The sequence below is a fragment of the Microtus pennsylvanicus genome, chromosome 1 (genome assembly GCF_037038515.1).
Source record: "Microtus pennsylvanicus isolate mMicPen1 chromosome 1, mMicPen1.hap1, whole genome shotgun sequence".
NCBI classification, from domain to species: Eukaryota; Metazoa; Chordata; class Mammalia; order Rodentia; family Cricetidae; genus Microtus; species Microtus pennsylvanicus.
This window is the reverse complement of record NC_134579.1, coordinates 60,072,055-60,095,846: the sequence shown is the minus strand read 5'-3', so window position 1 is coordinate 60,095,846 and position 23,792 is coordinate 60,072,055. Positions and strand designations below refer to the sequence as shown.

The following is a 23,792-nucleotide window of genomic DNA, read 5'->3' as shown; positions in this document are numbered from 1 at the left end:
TAGCTGGTTTATTAGGCTTCCTTGTCCTCCTTTATGGAAGGGGACCCCGAAAACTGTTTGTAGGATTGATAGGGTCAGGTGAGAGGGACCACAAGGTGCAGTCAGCATCCGCCTCACTCACAAGCTGCTGCCGCTGGAAGCTGCCCCTGGGCTCAGGCCTCCTCCCTGCAGAGTTGCCTGAGGCTGATTTAGGCCTGCTAGGCTCCTTGCTGTCTTTGACAGTAAGGTGAGTCATAGGCTTCCTTCTGGGTGAGGGATGCTGTGACCGAGTTTGCTCAGTGGGTGTCTTCTGCACCGTACTTCTGGTTTGTGTATACTGCCTTCTCACTCATATCCCCTCCACCCTGCAGGGTTCATAGTGTTCCCACTTGACAGGAAGAGATAAAGAGGTAAAGAGAAAGAGAATGGAGGTCCCTTGACCAAACCATGGCTGGGAAGCAGCTGTGTCCCCCAGTGGTGAAGTTAAGCCAGTCTGAGCTTCCTGTTACATGGATCGCCTCCAGCCTAGTTCTAGGGTCGGCTGCACAGAGTGTCTGCCGCTCACCTTGGTGGCAGTGGATGAAGCCGTGCTCTTTCCAGGCCATGGTCCTAGGGTCACCTGCAGGGTGTAAGAACCATGGTCTCCTCCCTACTCCCGCACTCCCAGGCATCACGCACAGCCAGGACTCCTCCCACATGGAACCCTTCATTGTTTTATAGATAGTGGCTGGTTTCCTGCTAGCAGATGCTCAGTTTGTATAATTTGAGTGAATAAGCATCTCTTTATTCTTGCCATTAAAATGCCATCATATTAGGGCCTTGGAGAGATGGCTCAACAATTATGATCACTTTGTCAAACTTCCAGAGACCCAAGTTCGGTTCCCAGCACCCATGTCAGCTGGTTCACAGTTGCCTCTAAGTTCGGTTCTAGGGGATCCTCTGTCCTCTTCTGACACTTGCATGCATGTAACATACAGTTGCATACACACACATAAATATAATTTTTTAAAAATTTAAAAATTATACCAAGTAGGATATACCAGAGCTCTCATAACTACTACAATACTGTAATAATTATGTAAATAGCCAAAGCAGGAAATCAATTCAAGTAGCCAACAATGGACAAATGGATAAAGATAATATAGTATATATATATCTCTGCACATAGTGGAATATTATTCACCCTTAAAAAAAGAAAATCCTATTGTTTGTGACAACATGTAGATAACTGGAGGACATTACGTTAAGTTGAATAAGTTTAATCCATATTAGGAAACTTAAAAAATAATTTCATAGAAATAGAAAGTATAGTTGTGGAAATTATAGTTTGAAAAATAGGGTGTAGAGAGTAGAGAAGCAAGTTGGCTATTCAGTGTTTGTTTCCAGTTTTTTGGGGGTGGGGCTGAGACAGGGTTTCTCTGTACCTTTGGAGCCTGCCCTGGAACTAGGTCTTCTAGACCAGACTGGCCTCGAACTCACAGAGATCCACCTGCCTTTGCCTCACAAATGCTGGGATTAAAGGCGTGCACCAGCATCGCCCGGCCCTGTTTCCAGCTTTTTGACACTGTGGTGAAATACCTGAGAAAAATGAGCCTGAAGGAAAGAATGTTCATTGTGGCTAAGAGTTTCATACTTTTCAATCCATAACCAGTTAGTTCCATTGCTTTTGGCCTGTACGAAAGCAAAGTGTCATGGCACGGTGGAGGAGGCTGTAGGGCTACCAGGAAGCAAAGAGGGACAGAGGAGGAGCTGGGGTCCCAGTGTCCCCTTGAAGAGTGCACCCACAATGGCCTCACACCTATCCACTAAGCACTGAGGGTTCTACTGCCTCCCAGGGCTACAGACTAGTGAGCAAGCCTAAAACACATGAACCCTTGGTAGATAATCCAAGTCTAAACCAAAACAGGCACCAAAATACAGTTAGTTCCTGGACCCTTTAACGCAGTGAGGTACTTCCGGCTCCAGTAACTTACTGTGTGTTTATAAAGAACGGAGAGCTGTTGTCACTGTGTTTGGTCATGAACACATAGGTATGCATGTGTTTAGTTATCACTGTGTCAACCAGAAAATCCTGTCCTAACGCTTTTTGAAGTGGTTCTGCACACACGCACAAAGCAGAATGCTGTAAGTGTGGAGAATGTTAACTGTTGATGCTCACTGTGGGTGTTTGGGGCACTGATTTTTTTTGTCATTGTTTTCTGTATGCTTGAAATTTTTCAATGATTTAAAAATTGAGCCTTTACATATCATTACCTTCATCTTTTAGTCTGATATGCCCCCTGTATACAGTTGATTGTTGTTGCTGGATTTTTTATATGTCCAGCCTTTGCTTTAAGTAATGCCACTATTATTTTTACATACACATTTGGCTGTCTTGGATTCTTTCCTGACAATGAGTTTCTACATGTAATATTACTAGAAAAACTCGTGGACACCTGTCCTTCAGAATCCTTTTGCCACATTGCTTGCCAGCAAGGGTATACGGAGAGTGCCCTGGTCCCACAAGCAGTGCTTGTTTCTTTCCTAGTTTATAAAAACACAGGTTGTAATTGACTTGCACTACTGGGTGTTCCTGGGGCCAGACAACATTCCCCGGTTTACTCTGCAACAATATTCTCCACTCATCCATGTCTTGGAATGGTTTCTTCTTCTGTGAAAATATTCTGGTCCTATGTTTTCATTGTGAACATTTTCTTCTATATCACCATTCATCTTTTAATGTAAGTGTCATTCTTTAATATACAAAAAAAATCTTAATCTCATAGGGAAAATTGTTTGTTTGTTTGTTTTTCAAGACAGGGTTTCTCTGTATAACAGCCCTGGCTTTCTGGAACTCACTTTGTAGACCGAGCTGGCCTGGAGCTCACAGAGATCCACCTGCCTCTGCCTTTCAAGTGCTAGGATTAGAGGAGTGAGCCACCACGTCCAGCGTTACAGGAACATTTTTAAGTGGTGTTACTTCAACTCTGACTCCCGCGGGAGGCACAGTGCACAGCGCACACACTGGGTTCAAGTGCCGGTTATGCTCCCTCTTTTGTTGACTTTGCACGACTTTCTAACCCTTGGACAGGTTTCTAGCCCTTGAAATGGATGGTGAGATTAGTTGTTGCCTAGTCCTGTAAGGAGCCAATGAACCGTTGGTTTACAGAGTGCTTAGTCTGTTCCCAACACACAGGAACTATGACTCAGGTACTCGCTTTTCTAATGACCTCCTGCAGCCTGCCAGAGTGTTGTTTCATTTGGAAAGGAATTTTGTTTGCACAGCTAATGCCTTATCAGTGAAAGGAAGCCAGGTTTGTCAGGCAGAGGAACCAAGCACAGATACGCTGGCTAAATATCTGCTGTGTAGAAACTGGCAAGTGGCCCGTGGTGGGGGCTCATCAGACACCTGTCTTTTAAGTTGTTTTGTTCAGATTTCTTTCTCTCCGTGTCACAGAAAGAATGAGTAAGAGAAGGCTAAAGATAGGCCGTGTACACGTGGGTATGTGTGTGCACCTGTGCGTGTGGGCACCTGTGCCTGCACCTGTGTGTGTACCTGCAGAAGTCATGAGAGGACAACACATGTCCTTCTCTGGCACTTTCCTTATCCTTTGAGGTGGTATCTCTCACCCAACCTGGAGCTAGACGGGTGGTCAACTCCAGAAATCCTCCTGTCTCCATCCCTAACAACAGTGGGTTTACATCTTGTGGATCCTAATTCAGCTCCTTGTGTTTGTGTAGCAAATGCTTTTTACCCACTGGCCTTTAAATCTCTAGCCTTTAAATCACATTTATTATTTATTTCTTCTTTTTTCTTTCTTTAAAGCAGTTTCTCTGTGTTGATCTGTCTTGGAACTCTCTCTGTAGACCAGGCTAGTTTTGAACTCAGAGGTTCACCTGCCTTTGCCTCCTGAGCGTTGGGATTAAAGGCATGTGCCACCACCACCTGACTAAATCAGATCTCTTAAAAGCTTCTTATCCATTTAATTTTAAGAAAATTTAGGAGGAAAAATTAGGAAACATTTTTTAAATTTTCTTTTTTATTTTTATTTATTTATTTATTAAAGATTTTTGTCTCTTCCCCGCCACCGCCTCCCATTTCCCTCCCCCTTCCCCAATCAAGTCCCCCTCCCTCTTCAGCCCAAAGAGCAATCAGGGTTCCCTGCCCTGTGGGAAGTCCAAGGACCACCCACCTCCATCCAGGTCTAGTAAGGTGAGCATCCCAATTGCCTAGGCTCCCCCAAAGCCAGTACGTGCAGTAGGATCAAAAACCCATTGCCATTGTTCTTGAGTTCTCAGTAGTCCTCATTGTCCGCTATGTTCAGCGAGTCCGGTGTTATCCCAGGCTTTTTCAGACCCTGGCCAGCTGGCTTTGGTGAGTTCCCGATAGAACATCCCCATTGTCTCAGTGTGTGGGTGCACCCCTCGCGGTCTGTGTAAAATGATTACTTTTCTGTAGTCACAAGGGAGCATCATCTTGTGTACTAGACCCGTGGATATTTTCAGTTTGCTCCTTCGGCCTATGTAGCATGACCCCACCCTCACTCCTGTCACTCAGGTCCCTCATTTGTATAAAGATGAGTCCAGTTCATGGGGTGTTAGGTTAGAAGGGAGGAGCGGAAGGAGCGGTGTCTGGAGTTCTGCTGTGCTGTGGGGAGAAGTGCGTAGTTAACTATGAGGAACCTTTCAGAACAGCTGGAAAAAGCTTCCAAGTATTGTCACCACAAAGAAGTGGTAACTGTCCAAGGGGACAGATATGCCGACTGTCCCAACTTAGAGCACATGATGCCATGTACCAAGACACCACATTGTATCCCATAAATGTATGCAGTTACTATGTCAACCAAAATTAAAACGATAAAAATCTTAAATGTGAGATCATAGATAAAGGTCCTCTACACAGTGTTTGAAACAGAGGAGTGTTGAGTAAGTGGCAATTTAAAATGTTATTTGTTATGTGTTTGTATATGCACGTTTCCCGTGGTGTGCATGTCAGAGGAGAAGGCAAAGAAGTAATTTCTTTCCTTCTACCATGTGGGACCAGGGGATCAAACTCAGGCCATTGTGCTCGGAGACAAGTGCCTTTTGTCCCCTGAGCCATCTTGCCAGCCCACCAATAAATGATAATTTATTATATTTGCACATTGGTATTTTCTAATTTTTACCTTGAAACATACTTAAAGTTAAAAAGAAGCAACTCAAATGATTAAGCATTGATTGTTTCAGTGGATAGCCATTGTTCCTCTCCATATCAGTCCTTTAGTCCTAGATAATCTTGCCAGCCTGCAGACACATCCTGTCTAGTCCCATACCTGCCTTGGACAGGATCCCAGGTTCGAGGTATTCTTGGCAGTGATGACATAATTTTGTTCTACCTCATTGGATAAATGCATCAGCCTCTTTGGACCTTAGTTACAGATGAAGGAGTCAGCCTGGATGACCTTCTAGTGCCTCCTTCCTTTCCTTGATGTTTTGATCTTTGAGTCTTTCTACAAAGTAGGCCTGGCTTGACCCTCCCCTTTATTCAGCCACCAACTCTCACCTTCTTGCCTAGGGCCCTTGTCACATTAACCCCAACCTTCCTCCTTTCTTGGAGCCTCAATGCCGTTTTATTGCTTTGTTTTGTTTTCTCGCTAGGCCATGATCTTTGTAGGCAGAAGTAGCTGGAACTTCCCACTTTGGTGCTTCAGGTGGATGTTGTTGAACACAGAGCCTCTGGGGCCTGTTGTGAAATCTATGAGTATCCAGTTTTCCTGATCTTGTCCAAGTCCTGCTCTCTCAGCAGACAGATGGGAGCTCTTGGTGGGCATGGCCTGGGGTCTAGGACTGACTCTGTCTTGCCTGGTACATTATGTGGAGAAGCCACAGAAGGTACTCCAGGTGGATGCGGACCTTACTGGGGTCCTGCACCTTCTAGTTCAAACCACAGAGCTGGGCGAGTGGTGTCCACAAGGGAGATGACATGTTGCGTTTTTAAAGACCTGACTCGCTCCTCTTCCTTTTGTAGACCATGGCGGACGTGAAACTGGTTGCCTCATCACACATGTCCAAAACCTCCCACGGTGTGGAGTCCTCAAGAGTCAGCTCCATGCCCCTCACAGAGGCCCCTGCTTTCATCCTGCCCCCTCGGAACCTCTGCATCAAAGAAGGAGCCACAGCCAAGTTCGAAGGGAGGGTAAGAAGCGTGCTTGATTGGGAGATGGGATGGGGGAGACGGGGAGTGTTCATCAAACGTGTCCTCAGCAAGCCTGACATGACTAAAGGTCTAGCCTTCCTTTGGACTGTCATATAAATTGAATGTGTACCATCTTGCTCTATTTCTTGGTTTATGGTGAACTTCAGTCTCTGGTGGTGGACTCAGCCATGGAGGAGGGGGTCAGGCAAATTGACCGTCTTGAGATATTTTGTTGCTCATTATATTCTGGATACATGGCCTGCTGTCAGGAGGAATGAATTTTGAGTTTAAGAATGTGTTCCATAATCTGGGCTCCTACTAATGGACTGATTTCTCTCCCACTTCTTCTCTGGAAGGAATGTTTTATCGCCTGCCCTCCTGTTCTACCCAGAGGAGTGGAATGCCAGGATACCATTTTCAGTTTGTCACCTTTTACCAGTGAATCTTGATCTCTTGCCCTCCTGGGGCCTCCATTTCTTCTTCTGAAAGAATGAATGGCAATCTCTTGCCTACATCCTGTTAAATAGGTAAAGAGGAGGGTCTGGAAGAAAATCTGTAAGAATAGCCGAGGCTATACCCGGTGGGAAAGCCTTCTAGTAAGCTGTAAGAAGGCATTACATCAGCTTCACACGGAGGTGACATGGACATGAGGGAGGTTATGGATAGTGTTCATTTGGAAATCAAGCATAGGGGTCTCAGAGCCAGAAGCATAAAGGCCTTGGCGTGAGCACTCAGTGAACTGTGAGCGATTCCTAAGTCCTCCTGTGACTGTAACAGTGAGCTCCTGGGAGTCAGCTGAAGAACGGAGTCCAGCGGATGTTCTTGGAGGCAGTGGCCTTACCTCTGTGTGGTAGCAGGTTTGGCCACGAGTGTGCTGAGGCTTCTGTGTTGGAGACAGGTCAGAGCTGTCTCGAATCATACGTGAGGCACTGGTCTGTCTAGTGAGGACTCGTGCTAACGGGTCTGCCCTAACATTTATATGTTATATATCTTATCTAAAGCAGAGCACAGGGCGATGTTGGGGATGTTTGTGGGCTCCGCCAGGATGAGGCTCTCTTCTGTTGCCATGAATTTAGTCCTCCCCCTCTCATCTCCACGCCAGGGAGAAACCTTGAGTATTCAGAAATGGCTTGCGTGATCACAGAAAGGGAGGGAGGGCTGGTTCCTGGCACAGCATTGGTGACCTTTGAGAACACTCCAGCAAGTGAAAGAAGCCAGGCAGGAAAGGACCAGACCACACGATTCCATTTATATTACATGTCCAGGATGGCACCTCTGGGAGGACAGAGAGACGAACAGTCCCAGCAGGTGGGGGAGAGAGAGATGGGCGTGGCTGACAGTTGTTGCGGTTTCTCTCTGGGATGGAGAAAATGTCCTGAAAATAGACAGCCATGGTGACGGGGTGCCTTTGTGGATGTTTTTATAAAATGCTGAACTATACACATGATAAAATTTAAGAGCCATTTACGATGTGCCTTCGTCAGCACCCTCTAACCACACTGCTTCTGAGAGACAGCCCCTTCCTTGGCTTGGCTTCTCCACAGCACAGCGACACCCCGGCTTCTGTCACTGCCGTTGTTAGGAAGGAGCTTTGAGTTAGGACCATCAGGACACAAACACTCACCTGACAGCTAGCATAGCTACTCTCTTGGACCTTCCATAAAGCTAGGTTTTCCTTATTTGAGGGAAAACAACAGCAACAAAAAACCATTCAACCAAAAACGAACCACAAATGCTGACTGTTTCTAACCCAGAGCAGCCAATAAGACATTAGAAGTGCTCTATGCTGTCAGAAAGTGTGGTAATGCAGTACTTCTCTGGCTGAGTTGAAACTCACATAATACAAATTTAATCATTACTTGCCATTCTCTTACTGTAACAACTTTGCTGAGTTAAACCAGCCTTTTAAAGGTGGTTTCTTTGGAACCACCATTTCTGGTGGTTGCTTGGTACATTGTGTTTGGGCCTGTGGCGGGGCGGTGCATCATAGTAGGGTATGCAGTAGAAAAAGCTACGTACGCTAGGCCTTAGCCAAAGTTGGTTGCTTCAACGTTGCAAATGAGACTTTGGGTGAGTGTTCAGGTAACCAATTGTCTCTGTCATATACTGCTCACTTTGGAGGCTCCTTGATTGCACTTCCTACCTACTCAAGTAATATTATCTCCCTTCTTAGGCCTTTGATGGGGTTGAAGATTTGATAATCTAATCATAGTTACCTTCCTCTTACGATTTAGCTAAGCTTATTTCCAATGTAAGATTTAGACACTTTGGAATAGAATGTTTATTAAAACATTTATCATGTGTTCCTTGCTTTAAAAAAAAAATAGCTACTCTCTGTGTGACCCCAGAAACAAAGAAACAGAAGTCAGGGTCCCAGCCCCTGCGAAGGCACATCCCAGTGACCTAATTTCCTTTCACTGAGGCTCCACACACTAAAGGCTTTACCCCCTCCCAATAGTGCCACTCCGAGGACAAGCTTTCGTTACGTGGGCCTCTTGGGGCCAAACCAAATCCAAACTGTAGCAGTGTTAACTGAAGAACTCTTAATACAGCGTTGTCTTAGGGATATTTTATTTGACTTATGTTGACCCAGGAGTTGACTCTGCATATTCCTTGTGGTCTGTGTGTTCCTTTTGAATCATCCCTAGGGCCTGCCTTGCTGCTTGCCACAGGACACTGGCAGTGTGCTGGGGTATGGCATGTACGGAGGGATTTTAGAGAGGGATATGCAGCTAGGCTCTGGCTTACTTATAGCCAATGGAGCTATGCAGAAAGCTGGCCACAAACACTTGAAGACATTCACATCAGGGAAGAGCCACCTCTAATGACCCCAGGGTGAGGAAGCTTGCTGTGTGGATATCAAGGCTGAAGCTGAGCCAGGGACATGGTGTCCTTGTGCCCTCACAGAAGTCAAAAAATTAGGTGGTTTGCTTGGAGCAGGGGTTGCTGTTAGAAGAAATTGAGCTCTGCATGCAGGCTCCCAGATGCTTGGCCAGAGGTGCCTGCTGCCCTCCAAGACTGCTTCTGAACCTCTGCACCCTGCCTGCAATGCCCTCCTCTCATGGGGCACACGCATGTTCAGTGGCTTCTGTGCCTGTGACCGCACCACAGCCACTGTAGGACAGCAGCTCTGGGGACTGGGCTCTGGAAGGAGTTTTTTCCAAAGAATCTTTCTGAGGTTATGCCTCATCCTTCAGTTCCGCCCGGCAGTTCCTGTTTGGCTCATTCTTACTGGTGCCCAAGGACCCCTGCTGGCTTCCCCTCTTTCTTGAGAATTGCCTCCCCAAGTGGAGGGTCCGGCATCTTGTGGTGAGGGCAGGGATCGGTTCAGTGGATGCCACAGATGTCAGCAGGTCATGAAGACTCTTTCCTTCCACCTCCAAGACTGTACTTAGCAGTTGGGGTGAAACTTGGCCTTATTGTTTTTATCCCTGTAATCTAAAACCAACAGCCCACTCACTCTGTTTTCCTGTTATGTCTACTTTCAAAAAGAACTGAATGAACCCCTCCTCCGATAATGTGCCTCTTTTTATCTGCAAGACATGGGTCTCTGTAGAGCGGGACCACAGTTGCCCCCTTGGGTTCAGGCCTCCCTGAGGCACTCCATGCTTGGCGTTAGGTCTGTTGCATCTCATAGCGCTTTCCCACTCCGTGACAGATGCGTTGGTCAGCGAACACATAGGCTGTTCCCTTAGCTGGCCATTTCAATGCCTGACATAACTCCAGAGCCTTCCATTGCAGTTCAGCATGGCCCAATGACACATCTGGGCTGAAGTCATCTAGCAGGCTTCAAGGAAAGATGTCTTTTTCATGATTAAAAGTTAAAAAAAAAGATATTGTTGATGCTTTTGTTTTCTACCTTACCTTCTTCCTGCCTTGAATACAGGTGCAATGCCTGTGATCAGGCAGCTATTTTAAAACCATGAGAATTGGTTGGAGGCAGGAGAATGGCAGCAAAGGACTAGCAACCAAGAGACAAGTGAACTCTAAGGCTTCAAGACTTTCCAAGATAAGATCTTTAGCTGTGATTATCCATATAGGAAATTTTACAAAAATATCTTCCTGACCAGTCTAATGATGTCTATGTAGATGATATCTTCAAATGATGCACTGCACTAGTGATGTCTATGTAGACGTCCTTTAAACGACGGACCGCACAGGGACCATCTAGAAACTCTTTTGGTCCCTTTCCAAATTCACTAGCCACGACAGACTGCCTCATTCTGCGTTTAATATGGCCCTGAATTTGAGAAGAATTCCTTCCGTCCTGCCTCTGGCCATTCAAAAAATCTTGCACTTGAAGGGAAGTGGCATGGTCTATGGAGCTGCTTCTGTCCAGTCAGGTCTAGGTAACTGGTTAAACTGTGTCCTTGAGTGTGCATGTGTGGGTCAGGTAACTGGTTAGACTGTGTCCTTGAGTGTGCATGTGTGGGTTAGGGTTAGACTATGTCCTTGAATGTGCATGTGTGGGTTAGGTAATTGGTTAGACTATGCCCTTGAGTGTGCATGTGTGGGTTAGGGTTAGACTATGTCCTTGAGTGTGCATGTGTGGGTCAGGTAACTGGTTAAACTGTGTCCTTGAGTGTGCATGTGTGGATTAGGTAACTGGTTAGACTGTGTCCTTGAGTGTGCATGTGTGGTGGGGTTCTGCACACCCAAAGCTTGAGAGGTTGTTTCCAGAAATTCGCAAACATTTGCCTTCATGTTCCACTCATGCTGCCTTTAGACACCAGCACCCCACGCCATGCCCTGAGCTGACATTAGAAACCCAGCTGTGCCCTCTCAATATGGCACCTAGGACCGGTCAGTTTTCTACCTCGGTGGCCTATGAGAGCCTCTTCTCGTGACTGTTGTCACTGAGGAGGATCTCCTCAACACAGGCACCTACTGCAAGATGTAAGGAGGACGGGCACCTATGTCCAGAACAGCCCCCCTTCCTGGCAGTCTTTGCTGGGTATAGCTAGTGCCCCGCCTGTTGGAACAACTGAAGTACCTCTGGCTGTTTATGGTCCCTGTGGTGAACTGTGGCATCGGTGGGCTGCCTGCCTACCACAGGGTCAGGTATGAAAAGAGCAATGTGGGAAAATACTAAGATCAGTGGAATTTTCTTCCCCGTGTCCCAGGGACTCACTGTTATCAATAAACTAAAACCATAGCCCAAGCACTTCTGAAAAGTGCAGCCAGAAGAAGGGCTCCCTGGGTTCACTGGGGTGGGCCTCCTATAGAATGCTGCTTTGGTCTTCTCAAGGCAGATGCTGCTTCGGCTGTGGAGAACAGAGAGGGACCATGAGAAAACCTCCCTCGAAACGGGAAATAATGGCTTCCGCTTGTGCTTTAACCGATAGAAGTATCATTTCCCCGAGTCCTTCTTCCCAGTTTCCACCCAACTGAGAAGCAGCCACTGTGTTTAAGCATGGGGAATTTAAATGCCATGCCTGGCCACCACTGGTCCCCGGGAGTCCTAAGTGTTGTGGTGTGGAAAGGTGTGCATACATAAGCAGCAGCTGTGACCGTGTATAACTAGACGGTTGCAGAAAGCCTGTCAACCGATTTACCGCTGTGGGCAGGGGTGGTGTGGACCAAGGACATGTCATTACTGATGGGGTCACACATGCAGTCCTGGTCTTTTTTATCACCCCGGGGGTGGCACCACAGAGTGCTCTGCCCAAAGCTTTTGCATCTAGACCTTATGTCCGATGCTCCAATTGAGACCTGCCTTCCTTCCACAGCTCTGTCTAATTCTTGAACTCACTGGCTGTTTCTTGTTGGTCGTTGGACCTCAAAAGTAACACAGTGCCTACTGCATGATTATGTACATTTTTTGCCTCCCTGAGGACACCAGGTTGGGGTTGTACCTGAGCTTCTAGCTGTTTCCAGTCACAGTGGCCCCTGAGCTCATTCTAAGCTATGGCCCAGCATCCCTCCCGCACCCCTTCCCATCCCTGTCTTAGGCTTGTGTTCTTCCCCAGACTGTGCCTGGATCAAGATGTACCTCCTTCTCCTGCCCAGTTTATTGATTTAGGTTCTACTTCCCTTAGGGCACTTTCCATCAGTATTACTTTTAGCTATTTTATTAGACTACAGAAGAGCCATGGTTGTAGGGTGTGGAATGGTCCTGGTAATCACACAAGATCAGTCGTGAATGGCAACCACAGGACAGACTTGACCTCTTCTTGAGTCTTTAAAGTGTGCCATCCTGTAATCATCTCTGTGACCGTTAAAATGAAGAAAATGATTTCAACGTTAAACTATTATTAATGGTCCCTGTTGCCAGGCTGAGTTCAGCCCCCAGGATACACACGATGGACAGGGAGGGCCTGTGGTACACACCCCGGAGGCCCCTACACATGAGACAAATGCATATAATAAAAACTCAAAAGAAACCTGAAAATGCTATGCCTTGACCTTTAATTCCTACTTTTCAGAGACAGTGACCATCAACAGTGTAGACGGATGCTCAGAAATGGTCCATGTAAATGCAGCATCTGTCTGAATATCCCTTCGTCCACACCATGTATATATGCCGACCGGCCGCCGGCTGTGCTTCCTTAGTCCCGTTTCCCATGCGTTTTGCACAGTAGTGGGTGGTTGCACCTCGTGGACAGGACGTACTCGCCAGCTTGCTCCCTCTCAGTTGCTCCCTCTGAATTTCCCTAATACTGAAGCCCCACTGTGTTGTGTTCTAGCCCTTTACAACCATGTCCATGTTTAACATCTTCTGCTTCTTTAATGAGAGTGAGTTCTTCAAGGTCTGGATCTGCACTGTTGAATAGGATAACCTCTAGCCACGTGTGCCTTTTTAATTTAGTTTAATGCTAATTAAAATTAAATAAAATTGAATATTCATTTCCCTGGCATCCTAGGGAAATACACTTACGAGGCCATACACATATTTTAAGTGCTCAGTGGTTATGTGAGGCTAATAGCTACTGTGGCAAACAGCACAGATTTCTAAGTATTTCTGCATCACAGCAAAGCTTTTGGACTTGCCTAGTCTAGAACATTCTTACTAATTCAGCCCTTGGGTATTGGTGAATCGCAGCTAAAAGATAGTTAAAAATAGCTGTTCTGAGCTGGAGAGATGGCTCTCTAGTTAAGAGCATTTGCTACTTTGCAGAGGACACTGGTTTCCAGTGTCCATGTGGTAGCTCTTACATGCCTCTAACTCCCGTTCCAGGGGATCCAAATCCTTCTTCTGACCTCTGCTGCACACACAGCATGCATATGTTCACACTCGTGCATATAAACATCTGTATAAACTAAATAAGTATTTAAAATACTTAATTTTCAATAAGTGTGTCATTCACAATAGAAAGGAAACATTGAATTCTTCAGAATTTACTTAAGGTATAAGATCTGTCCAAAGGATATTGTCACCTCTTGAGGTCTATAGGAGGAATGCTAGCCTTGTGTCTGCCAGCATGCATTTCCTCCCTAGAGTCCTGCAGATACCCGCTCCAGGTGGCTAGCAGACATGGCCTACATGCCACAGTCCCTGAAGCAATAGAATAGGATGATGGAGTAGATATTGCTGAAAACTGTCGCTGTCAACAGTTGGTGGCTACATCAGGGTTGACCTGGTAGAGTGAACCAACTTAGTAATTCCTTCCCTTCCACACATGCCATGGAAATGAACTTAAGGACAAACGAGGATGAGTTCAGAGCTGCACGCTGAGTACCGAAGAAAAGGACATCCATGGTTTTGAGAATCCCTCAGGGTTTCCCTGAAGTAATCTACCACTGTTCCTAGGAGCAGACATTGGATAAAGATGCCACAGAAGACAGAGCTTCATATTTGAGGCCACTATCTTTTCGATGGCTTTCTAGCATCTTTGTGGAGGACATTAGAGCTCTTGGAGTAGCTATTAGCCAGTTCTCAGGGAGAAAGATGCTTCCTTGGTCACAGTGAGTAGAGTGGTATATGTTGTCTGCTTGCTGACGTTCATCAGGAGACTGCCCCGCATGCAGTCCCATCATCAGGAAGCAGAGAGCAGTGAACGCATGTGGCTGCTGCTCGGTTCTGTTTCCCTACAGATATAACTCAGAACCCTGACCACAGAATGGTGCCTGTACCCACAACAGACAGGCAGATCTTCCCACGTCAATCCCCCACAGCAGATCCCAGTGGCCTATCTCTTGGATGGTTTTAGATTCCGTTTAGCTAATGATAACACTAATCATCACACCCAGAGAGTGTTAGTATTGATTATGAAGTTAATGATAAAAAGAATAGAAAGATGATTTTGAAGACTCTGCTTGGGAAGTGAATTTTGCAGGAAGGGGAAAGATTAAGAGGGAAAAACATCTTTCTGTCAGTTTATACTCTCAACATTTACCTTGTACTTTTCGTATGTTCTCATTGCTGGAGTTTCTGTTCACAGTAGATAAAAATTATGGCTGTAAATTTTTAAAGCATAATAAAATGCTTATAAAAATATTTGTTCCAGCAATCTGAGTTTCGTGTCCAGATCCTGTCAGATAAACGATCAAAGACAGATCCAAAGTTTATACTGAAAATATCATAGACAGCATTTGGACATGGAAAAACATATAACTACATCAAAATGCATTACACAACTCTGCTGGCAATTAAACAAACAGAGGTTTAAATTCCTTTTAAGTGTTGTATACCTGAAAAACTAACAAAATCAAGCTCTCGAGGCCCAGTATGGGAGCAGTGAGGAGGCGGGATGTTTCCTTTGCTGGAAGCATTGACGATTAGCTCAGCCTCCTGGGATGGGCTCAGACGGGAAGAATGTTAGAGGAGCAATAAAACCATTGATCCACTTTACCAAGAATTCTGTTTTGACACTGTACTTTAACTTTTAGTGGAGAAGCAGGGAAAATAGCCGGAATAGAGGTGCTCAGAACACTATTTATAATAGTGGAAATGGAGCCAGCCTGTACCAAAGAGAGACCACTAAGTAAATACATCAGTATGGCAGCCATTGCATAACGTATCGCCTGCTTGACATTTTGGGGAGCTACGTCCATACATGGAAATGTGGGAGAATAGCATAAGATGAAGAGAAAACAGAAACAAGGATGTGGTTGCCTAGACCGATCTCAACCCCATGAAAGCAGCAACATGCCTATTACATGCAATTAGTAGAGGCTTTGCAGCCTCGTAAGTAGGGTTTGTTGTTGTTGGATGTTTTCTAAATGTTATGTTTTTAAAATTGCTCAGTGACAGCTTCCCGATTAGAGAGGACAGGACTGGCACAATTAACATGGACCTGGCTGTGCTAGGGGAGCTCTTAGGTGCCTATTATCGTGACTGTTTCTAATTAGCTTGTCTCTTTGCCTCAAAATATAAACAAAGTGGAGTGGCGGAATGGGCGGTTGGAGATGGAGAGTCCAGGCTGAGGTGGTCTCACAGCCGCTATCCTGCAGGTGGTCACAAAAGGTCAAGGTGTGGAGGACCGGGTTGTTGCTAGTCAGCGGGCCTGGGCTGGTGCCGAGTTCATTGGACTCTTAGAATTCTAGTATGTTGGGATTCATGGTCCTGTGTAACAGTCTTCCACGTTCAGAGTTAATGGAGCACTTTCTCATGAGCCAGACAGTTAATTTGTTCAGAGCCAGAAATCAGTGAGAAGCGCAGGACTGCCATGCGTGAATATGGCTGTGTTTGCGTTCTGCACCTCGCCTTGGGAGCTGGGCCCGATAATCTCGATGGTCGCTTCTCTAGCATTCTATTATTTGGTCTGTATCTCGGTGCCAATTTCCTTTATTCTTTATTCTGATCGGAGCTTATTTCTAACAATATGCCAGACATTTATCTAGCCCTGTGTTGTATATGAAGTCCTTCCAGTCTGAGGGCAGCAAGTGCTAACTATCTCTCTTCTGTGTCCTGGCACTCCGCGAAAACCAGGTGAAGCATACAAGGAGGCCAAGGACTCCAAACGCACAGTGTTCTGTAGGAGGGCTCGGGGAAGAATGACAACAGTATTGGTCACTCCCCACAAACCAAACCCACCTGCCTCTGAGTGGTGGTGCTGAAGACTTGGTTCCAAGCATTCCAAATGCTGGCTGCTCAGCCCCTCTGGGCCTGTCTCCGTGAAGCTCTTCCTAGTGCACAACCGTGACTGCTTCCTTTCTAAACAGAACCCTTGTGGAGCTCTGCGATCAGGTTCCTTCCCAGCTTTCTCCACTGTGCAGGGTTAGTTCCCTGCGAGACAGGTCATGTGGACTCAACTCTTCCGAATGCTATTTGCCTGGGGTCTAAGAACTTTTTGGTACTGCTAAGAATGCTAATGACATTTAAATTTTTCTTTGTGTATTTTGTACACGAGTGCTTTGCCCACATTTAAGTCTGTTCACTGCGTGTGTGCGTCTGTCCAGAGAACAGAGGACAGTATCAGATACCTTAGAACTCGAGTTAAAGATGGTTGTGAGCTGCTGTGTAGGTGCTGGGAGCCAAATTCAGGTCCTCTGCAGGAGCAACAAACACTTTTAATGGCTGAGCCATCTCTTCAGACTCATGATATAAGGTTTTATTATAAGCACCCTCTAATGCCCGTTTTCTTCTTTCAACTAGTATGTTAAGAGACAGTCATTTAGCCCAATTTACAATTGCCAGACCCTTCCCTAGTGCCTGGCTATCTAGAATAGGGAGCTATTAACCAACTCTTTCCTTCTTTAGCAACTGTTTAGGCTGCTCATGGCAGTCTATCTGCTTTGGACTCTTCATGGGTTCCTCAAGGAAACATCCCCCTACCTATTAAGAACACTGCCACCACAGCTTCTCCCAAAGCCACAGTTTCTGCTTCAGTCTTGTTTCGATCATGATTGCTCCAGACAACTTGCACAGGTCCTAAGAGCATCGCTCTGACTGCTCTAGATGACCTCACTCATTTTGAAGCTATTCTTAAACAGGAGAGAACACCTTCTCAGTAACAGCGCAGAGATTGTGATTGGTGCTTATGCAATGCCGGCAATTGGTGTGTATCTGAGACTTGTGGTTGGTAGATCTAGAAACCATACACAAACAAGACCATGACTGGTGGAACTAAAATCACTACCAGAATGCCAAACTCCTTTCCAGACTGTGTAAGCAGAACTCTATAATCACATTACATTTCCCTTTCCTGTGGTCAGGCTAAGATTTCTTCATGCATACAACTCTTGCTCCAGATGCCATTTCCGATGGCCTTTTGCCTATTTTAGTCTACCCCAGGTAAGGTGGGTCGGGATGGTTGCACAGAGGACAGATACCACCAGCCATGGCAGAGGTACAAGGTTGCTGAGGTGTTAAAGAGAGCAGCCAGGAGGAGAAACTGATCCGAGCTGACAGGGACTGTGGACGTCCTAAGAGGGTCAGAGATGGTGGGGAGCTGAGACTACGGAGTAAAAGACTGTGAAGGATCAAAAGTGGGGGACTTTGGAGAGATGAAACTACAACTTCCGGTCAGTGTAAGAGTTCCAAAGAGAATGCCCAAGTGTTAAGAACTGTGGGACCGCCAACACTCAGGAGCTGTAACACTAGCTGCAGGGCTGCCTACGTTCAAAGCCAGAGCAATAATTTTCTGACCCAAGCATCCAGATTTGCATGTGTCTAGTTTAGCGGTATAAGATATTAGTTAACAGAGCCCGAGCTATCAGTTCCTGGGTTTATAAGCCCAGTCCCAAAGAATTAGGGCTTAATCTGCCAACACTAAAGGATAATACATATTTTTAATTCTTACCTAAGGAAAAGAAGTCTCAACCACTTGTAACATCTGAACCAGCTTTCTTCCCATTGTCCCATCACATAGGCCTACTATGCCATAATCCACATTTTCTGGTCATTTCTTGGGCCCTGCCTCTTAGACTTCTATAAGGCCTTTCTAATTGGATTCTACCTTTCCAGTCTATTGGTGCTGCCCAGCCTCTTCTAAATCCTGTCATTCCCAGTTGCCCTATTTTTCTTGTCCATGCAGCTGCAGACTGTGCTGGAGATTTCTTGTATAAAATCCTTTTGGCTTTGAGTTCTGCTTATTTGGGAACTTGTTGCTAGAGTGATACACCCTTGTGAGCAAGTCTTTGCTATTGTAATAAGGCTGCTTGTTCATCCTGGCAGCTCAGACCAAAAGTAACCACACAGAAACTTTATTCTTTAAGTCACTGCTTGGCCCATGAGCTCTAACTTCTTATTGGATAACTCTTATATCTTAATTTAACCCATGTCCATTAATCAGTGCATCACCACAAGGTCATGGCCTACCAGCAAAGTTTCAGGGCATGGCTCCATGGCTTCTCTTCACTACTCCTTCTTTCTCCCAGCATTCAGTTTAGTTTTCCCCACCTATTCCATGCACAGGCCCAAGATAGTTTCTTTATTAACCAATGGTATTCACAGCATACAGAGGGGAATCCCACATCACTTTGTTAATCATTGGTTCTCCAGTGCCTCTAAGGTGAGTTCCTAGTCATGGTAGGTATATACTGCCTTTGCATTGCTACGACCAAAATACCTGGGAGAATGACCTAAGAGAAAAAAGCTGCTGTTTCTTCTTCTTCTTCTTCTTCTTCTTCTTCTTCTTCTTCTTCTTCTTCTTCTTCTTCTTCTTCTTCTTCTTCTTCTTCTTCTTCTTCTTCTTCCTCCTCCTCCTCCTCCTCCTCCTCCTCCTCCTCCTCCTCCTCCTCCTCCTCCTCCTCCTCCTCCTCTTCCTCCTCCTCCTTCTTTTTTGAGGTCCAATCTAGGATAACAGAGGATGCAGGACAGAGTGACTCAGTCATGGCAGTGGGAGCATGAAGCTGTTGTTTACATGGTGGTGACCAGGAAAAATGCCAGGCCAGAACCAGAGATACTTCTAACTTTCAAAGGCCTGACCCCAATAACCTACCTTTGCCAGTCATGTCTCACCTCTAAAGCCTCTATAACCTTCAAAATAGTCCCATAACCTTGGAATTTAGACTATTCTTCCCCTAGACCCAAAGGTCCATTATCATCAGAGAAGATTTGATTTAATTATCAACCTGACACAACCTACAATCCCCTGAGAAGAAAGTCTCAATGAAGGATTGTCTTTGGTCATGTCTGTGTGCGGTTGCCTCAGTTCAGGGAACACAATTCTCTATGCAGGGTGTGTATATGAGAGGTAGGGGTGGTGTCCTGAAATGAATGAGTGTAGCAATCAAGCTGAGTGAAAGCAAGCAAGTGTACATGCATACACTTATTTCTTTATTTTCCTGACTGTACATGTGACAGGATCAACTGTTTTAAGTTCTTGCCACCTTGGCTTTGCTGCTAAGATAAATTGTAACCCAGAATTGTGAATAAATAAATAAAATATAAATATAATATGTATATATTTATAAAATATAAAAATAAACCTTTCTTGCCTAAGTTGTTTTTTGGTCAGGTTATTTTCTTCCAGCAATGTAACTGGAAGTAACACTGTCTTATAATGAAACGTAATGTTAGTTGATGTTAATAGTTCCCATAGTTTTTAAGAGCTCCATCAGTGACCAAAAGTTCTTAACTGTGAGCTCCGGTTAAAAAAAAAAATAAAAAGAACAGATTGCATTATTCTATCACACAGTTGCACAATTCTGAAAGAGAAGAGCAAGGATACACCAAGGAAAAATGAATTGAAACCCAGCAGAGAAAACTACAACAAAACCCCCAAATCCTTTAACTTAGTGTCCACAGGGCCTGTAATATCCCAGCACACAGTGACATGTGTGCACACCAACGGGCTTGGGTAGGCATGCCCCTAGGGTCCTGCATCTCTTCATACATGACTTCACTGCTTGACCAGTGTGCTCTGTGCCTGTAGCTTTCCTCAAGAGAAACCCTTCCTCTCACATTCCTGGCATCTCCAGCATCCTGGGATCTCCAGTGTAACTTATGTTTCAGCTTAGCAGCCTTCATGCATAGCCTGCTTAGGGACTTTCTGCAAGGAATCCACTCCTGTTAACACAATGTCGGGCTTCGTGGGTTTTTTTTTTTTAAAAACTTTGGTGCAAGCTTTCATGGTCCCACAACTCTGGCATTCTGCCTACCTACAAAACTGGTGTCACATGGATGATTCTGTGGAGCTAACAACGGATGCTAGCTCAGGAAATAGTTGAGTCTCTGGACAGGTTAGTTTTATGTCAACTTGACACAAGCTAGAATTCATCTGAGAGAATGGAATCTCAGTTGAGAATATGTCTACATAAGATCTGGATGTAGGCAAATCTGTAGGGCATTTTCTTAATTAGTGATTGGTGGAGAGAACCCAGCCCATTGTGAGAGGTGCCATCACTGGGCTGGTGGCCCTAAGTTCTATAAGAAAGCAGGTCTTCAGGAGCAAGCCAGTAAAAGCAGCATTCCTTCACGACCTCTGCATCAGGTCCTGCCTCCAGGTTCCTGCCCTGCTTGAATTCCTGTCCTGACTTCCTTTGATGATGAACTGTGATGTGGAAGGGCCTGTCAAATAAACCCTTTCCTCCCCAAGTTGTGACCCTATCTGTGACCCTTGGACATAGCTGCAGTGGCCTCAGGGCTAGCCGGAGCTGGAAAATACTTTCCCGGAAGCTCTTTTTGGCAGGGCGGCCCAGTGGCATGCCCTTTGCAAGTGGAAGCTTGTGCTCTCACACCTGGGAGTCTTTGGGTGGAGGTGGCGGTGGGGTCTCACAGCAGGCTAAGCTTTCCTGTGGCCCCAGTCCTCCGTGCACAGCTGACATTTATTTGTGTTTCTGCTGTGCCTCTCGGGATTGTCATCATAAAGCAGTTATAAGTAGCTGACAATGACCATGCTACAGACTAAATGATATGCCATGTTTAGATTTTATTCACCACATAAATTAGATCATTACTTGTGAATTTCGCCTCCGTCTGATTGGTTAAACACAGGTAGAATATAGCCGGATTCTTTGCCAGAATGTGCAAGAGTGGCCTCTAGTTCATTTCCCCTCCCAGACCTTACTGCCATCTGAAACCTCAAGATCACAGCCTCTGTTGTCTGCATTTCTCTCACATTTTCAAACTCCCACCACTGTGGCACGATTAATAAAAACCCAGGGACAGATATTGGGGTTCAACCTGAAGGGCAGAAAAGCAAAACAGCCAGTCAATGACTCTTACCGCTACCTCAATCCAAACTGGTGATCCAGCCTACAGGAATCTCAGAATGAGACTGTGTGTACGAGAGCTGTCTGCTCCCATCTCATAGTCCTCTCTAGTGCTGGGATTAAAGGCCTGCACCACTACCACGCAGTTTCTATGACAAGCTAGTGTAGCAACTGGGATTAAAGGTGTGTGCCACCACTGGCTGGTCTGTAAGACTGATCAGTGCAGCTGTTTTACTTTCTGAACTTCAGGCAAGCTTTGTCTATTGAAATACAAATGATCTATGAATGCACACCTCCAATCATCTGTTAGGTGGAGCTGACAGCCTTCTGGGGCCACTCTAGCTATAGGTCCAGACTTGTCCAAATCCTCCCCACAAGCCAGTTCCAAAGGCCCAAGAACCATGTGGTCAGACTTAGCCCCAGAAACAACTCCACTTACTTGTAGTCTGTGTCAGCTACTTTTAGGTTACTGTGACCAAAATACCTAACCGAAAACCTGAATGGGGAAAGGTCTGTCATTTCAAAAGTGTTGATCCATCAAAATGGGGAAGGCAGGATGGAGCAGCTTAGCCATGGTGTCAGGATGGAGAGGCAGCAGACGAGGAAGTAAAGAAAGTAGTTGGGAACCAGGGGAGGCTATAACGTGCAGCGTCTGCCCCTAGGAACCCACTTCTACAAGCCACGCCTCGTTTCCTGAAGGCTCCACAGCCTTCAAAAAAGCACTACAAATTGGAGGCCAAACAATCAAAATATAAGTCGGGAGGGGCGGGGGAGACATTTCAGATCCAAACCATAACAGTAGGCTTCCTTATTTATGGGTGTGTGTTGTTTTTGTTGTTTTGTTTTTAGACAGGGTCTCACGTAGCCACAGCTGTTCTTGAACTTCTAATTGCTGATATTACAGACAGATACCACCATACCCAGCAACAGTAGATAGCCCGTGAGCTTTGCTTAGTCTGTGCTTGAGGAAGAATGGGCATAAGTGTATTAGGACACTCCATTAGTCTGGGGGTGCACAAATGCTGTCTTCTCAAATGACTTTGTCCAGCAGCTTGTTGGTTATTGTAAGAGTCTGCTTCCCTTGAGACCATGGCATAACCTGGAAGGAGGGCTGGGCCAGTGGCCGGGTGCCTGGGATTCAGTTTCTGCATGCTCTGACTTCTAGGCATTAGTTTTTTTCTCTATAAAATGAGAAGGTCAAACCAAATGATCCCCAGGCCCCTTCACGTACTAACATTCTGTAACGTCGTAAGAGTGAAGTATGAACGGGATATGGGAGTCGAGACCTGCTGATTCTCTTAACATGCTGTCCAGTTGCCCCATTTCCCCCTCAGTGTTTCAGGACAGCTGTGGGGATCAGAAGGCTGGCTGGCGTGGGTCAGTTGTAAGTGGCTTTATTTCCGGAAACATTAGCTATAGGATGACATTTGCTACTCTTGGAATAAAAAATATGGCAGAACCACAGTGCTGTCCTTCCATGCAAGGAGCAGCCACCACATACATTCCAATCCCCCCCCACACTCATGCACATATGTATGCGCGCGCACACACACACACACACACACACACACACACTAGGATGCTGGCTGAGAAGATAAGAAGTGCACACTGGTGCCAGCTCTCATGGTTCCTCAGGTCAGCTCTGTTCCCTACCTCTGCTAAATAACCCTTCGAGATGGAAGTTAGCTGGGGAACAATGACAGAAAGCAGATACCTGTGCCCTGACACCTGGCAGTGAGGGTGAGGATGGGGATTAATACACATTTCTCTTTCCATCCGGTGACACGCCGAGTCCCCAGGAAACTCTTCTACAAGACGCAGGTCCCAGGCACAAAACCCTAGTAAGACTGAAGGTGCAGTTCAAGTTAGTAAGGCATGCGGAACCTGCTAAGGGAAGAAGTTAAATGGTCAGTCCAGCGTCCCAAGCCTAGGAAGAAGGCATGCCTGTGACGTGTGAAGCACTTGGCCACCAAGCCCCGGGAAGTCTGACAGAGGGGTGAAAAATGAGCCTGGAAGAGTTGGAGCCAGGACGGCAAGAAAAATAAAATCAAATCTGGATCCTGATATAAGAGGCATTAGCGAGGGGAGCCAGGCACCTGGACATACTTTCCACAGCCTGTCACACAGGCCTGGCACTGTCCAGCAGCAGTGAAGGGAAGTGGAGCACTATTAGCCTGGCGCACCAGCCTGTGGTCCCCACAACCAGGTTGCTCAATGACAGAAAATGCTTGGGGCTGGAGAATGAGGACACTTGCTCCTGTTATGAATGCATAGAAAACGGGGAGGGGAAGCATTTCTGGAGCAGTTTGGTTTCAGCCAGTCTTTCACACATACAAGAAATCCTTGAACATAGTCAATGGACTGTATGAGGCAGACTCTTGTAATAAAGGCCCCCCTCTTCATCTGGAGTTTGAAACGAATTCTAGAGACGTTTACGCGTGAGTCAATTACTCTGTAGATGTTTTAGAGATGGTGTTTCTCAGAGCGGGGTCTTTCAGAACCCAGTGAGTGTTTCAGAACCAGCCAGGTGACCCCGTGAGCCACTCAGGTCTGGGAGTCAGCATCACGTTGTAGGCGGCAGCCACCCCTAGGGGATCATGTGGCAAAGGGGTGACTTAGA

General features: G+C 46.0%; 1 protein-coding gene across 1 annotated transcript in view; it reads left to right on the top strand.

Moving 5' to 3' along the window:
- Mylk (myosin light chain kinase) overlaps positions 1 to 23,792 on the top strand; it is a 256,640-nt gene that overhangs the window by 64,419 nt on the left and 168,429 nt on the right. The window contains exon 2 of the mRNA XM_075965312.1: positions 5,966 to 6,133. Within this exon, the coding sequence (XP_075821427.1) occupies positions 5,969 to 6,133 (165 nt within the window). The 5' untranslated portion in view covers positions 5,966 to 5,968. The remainder of the gene's footprint in view (positions 1 to 5,965; positions 6,134 to 23,792) is intronic.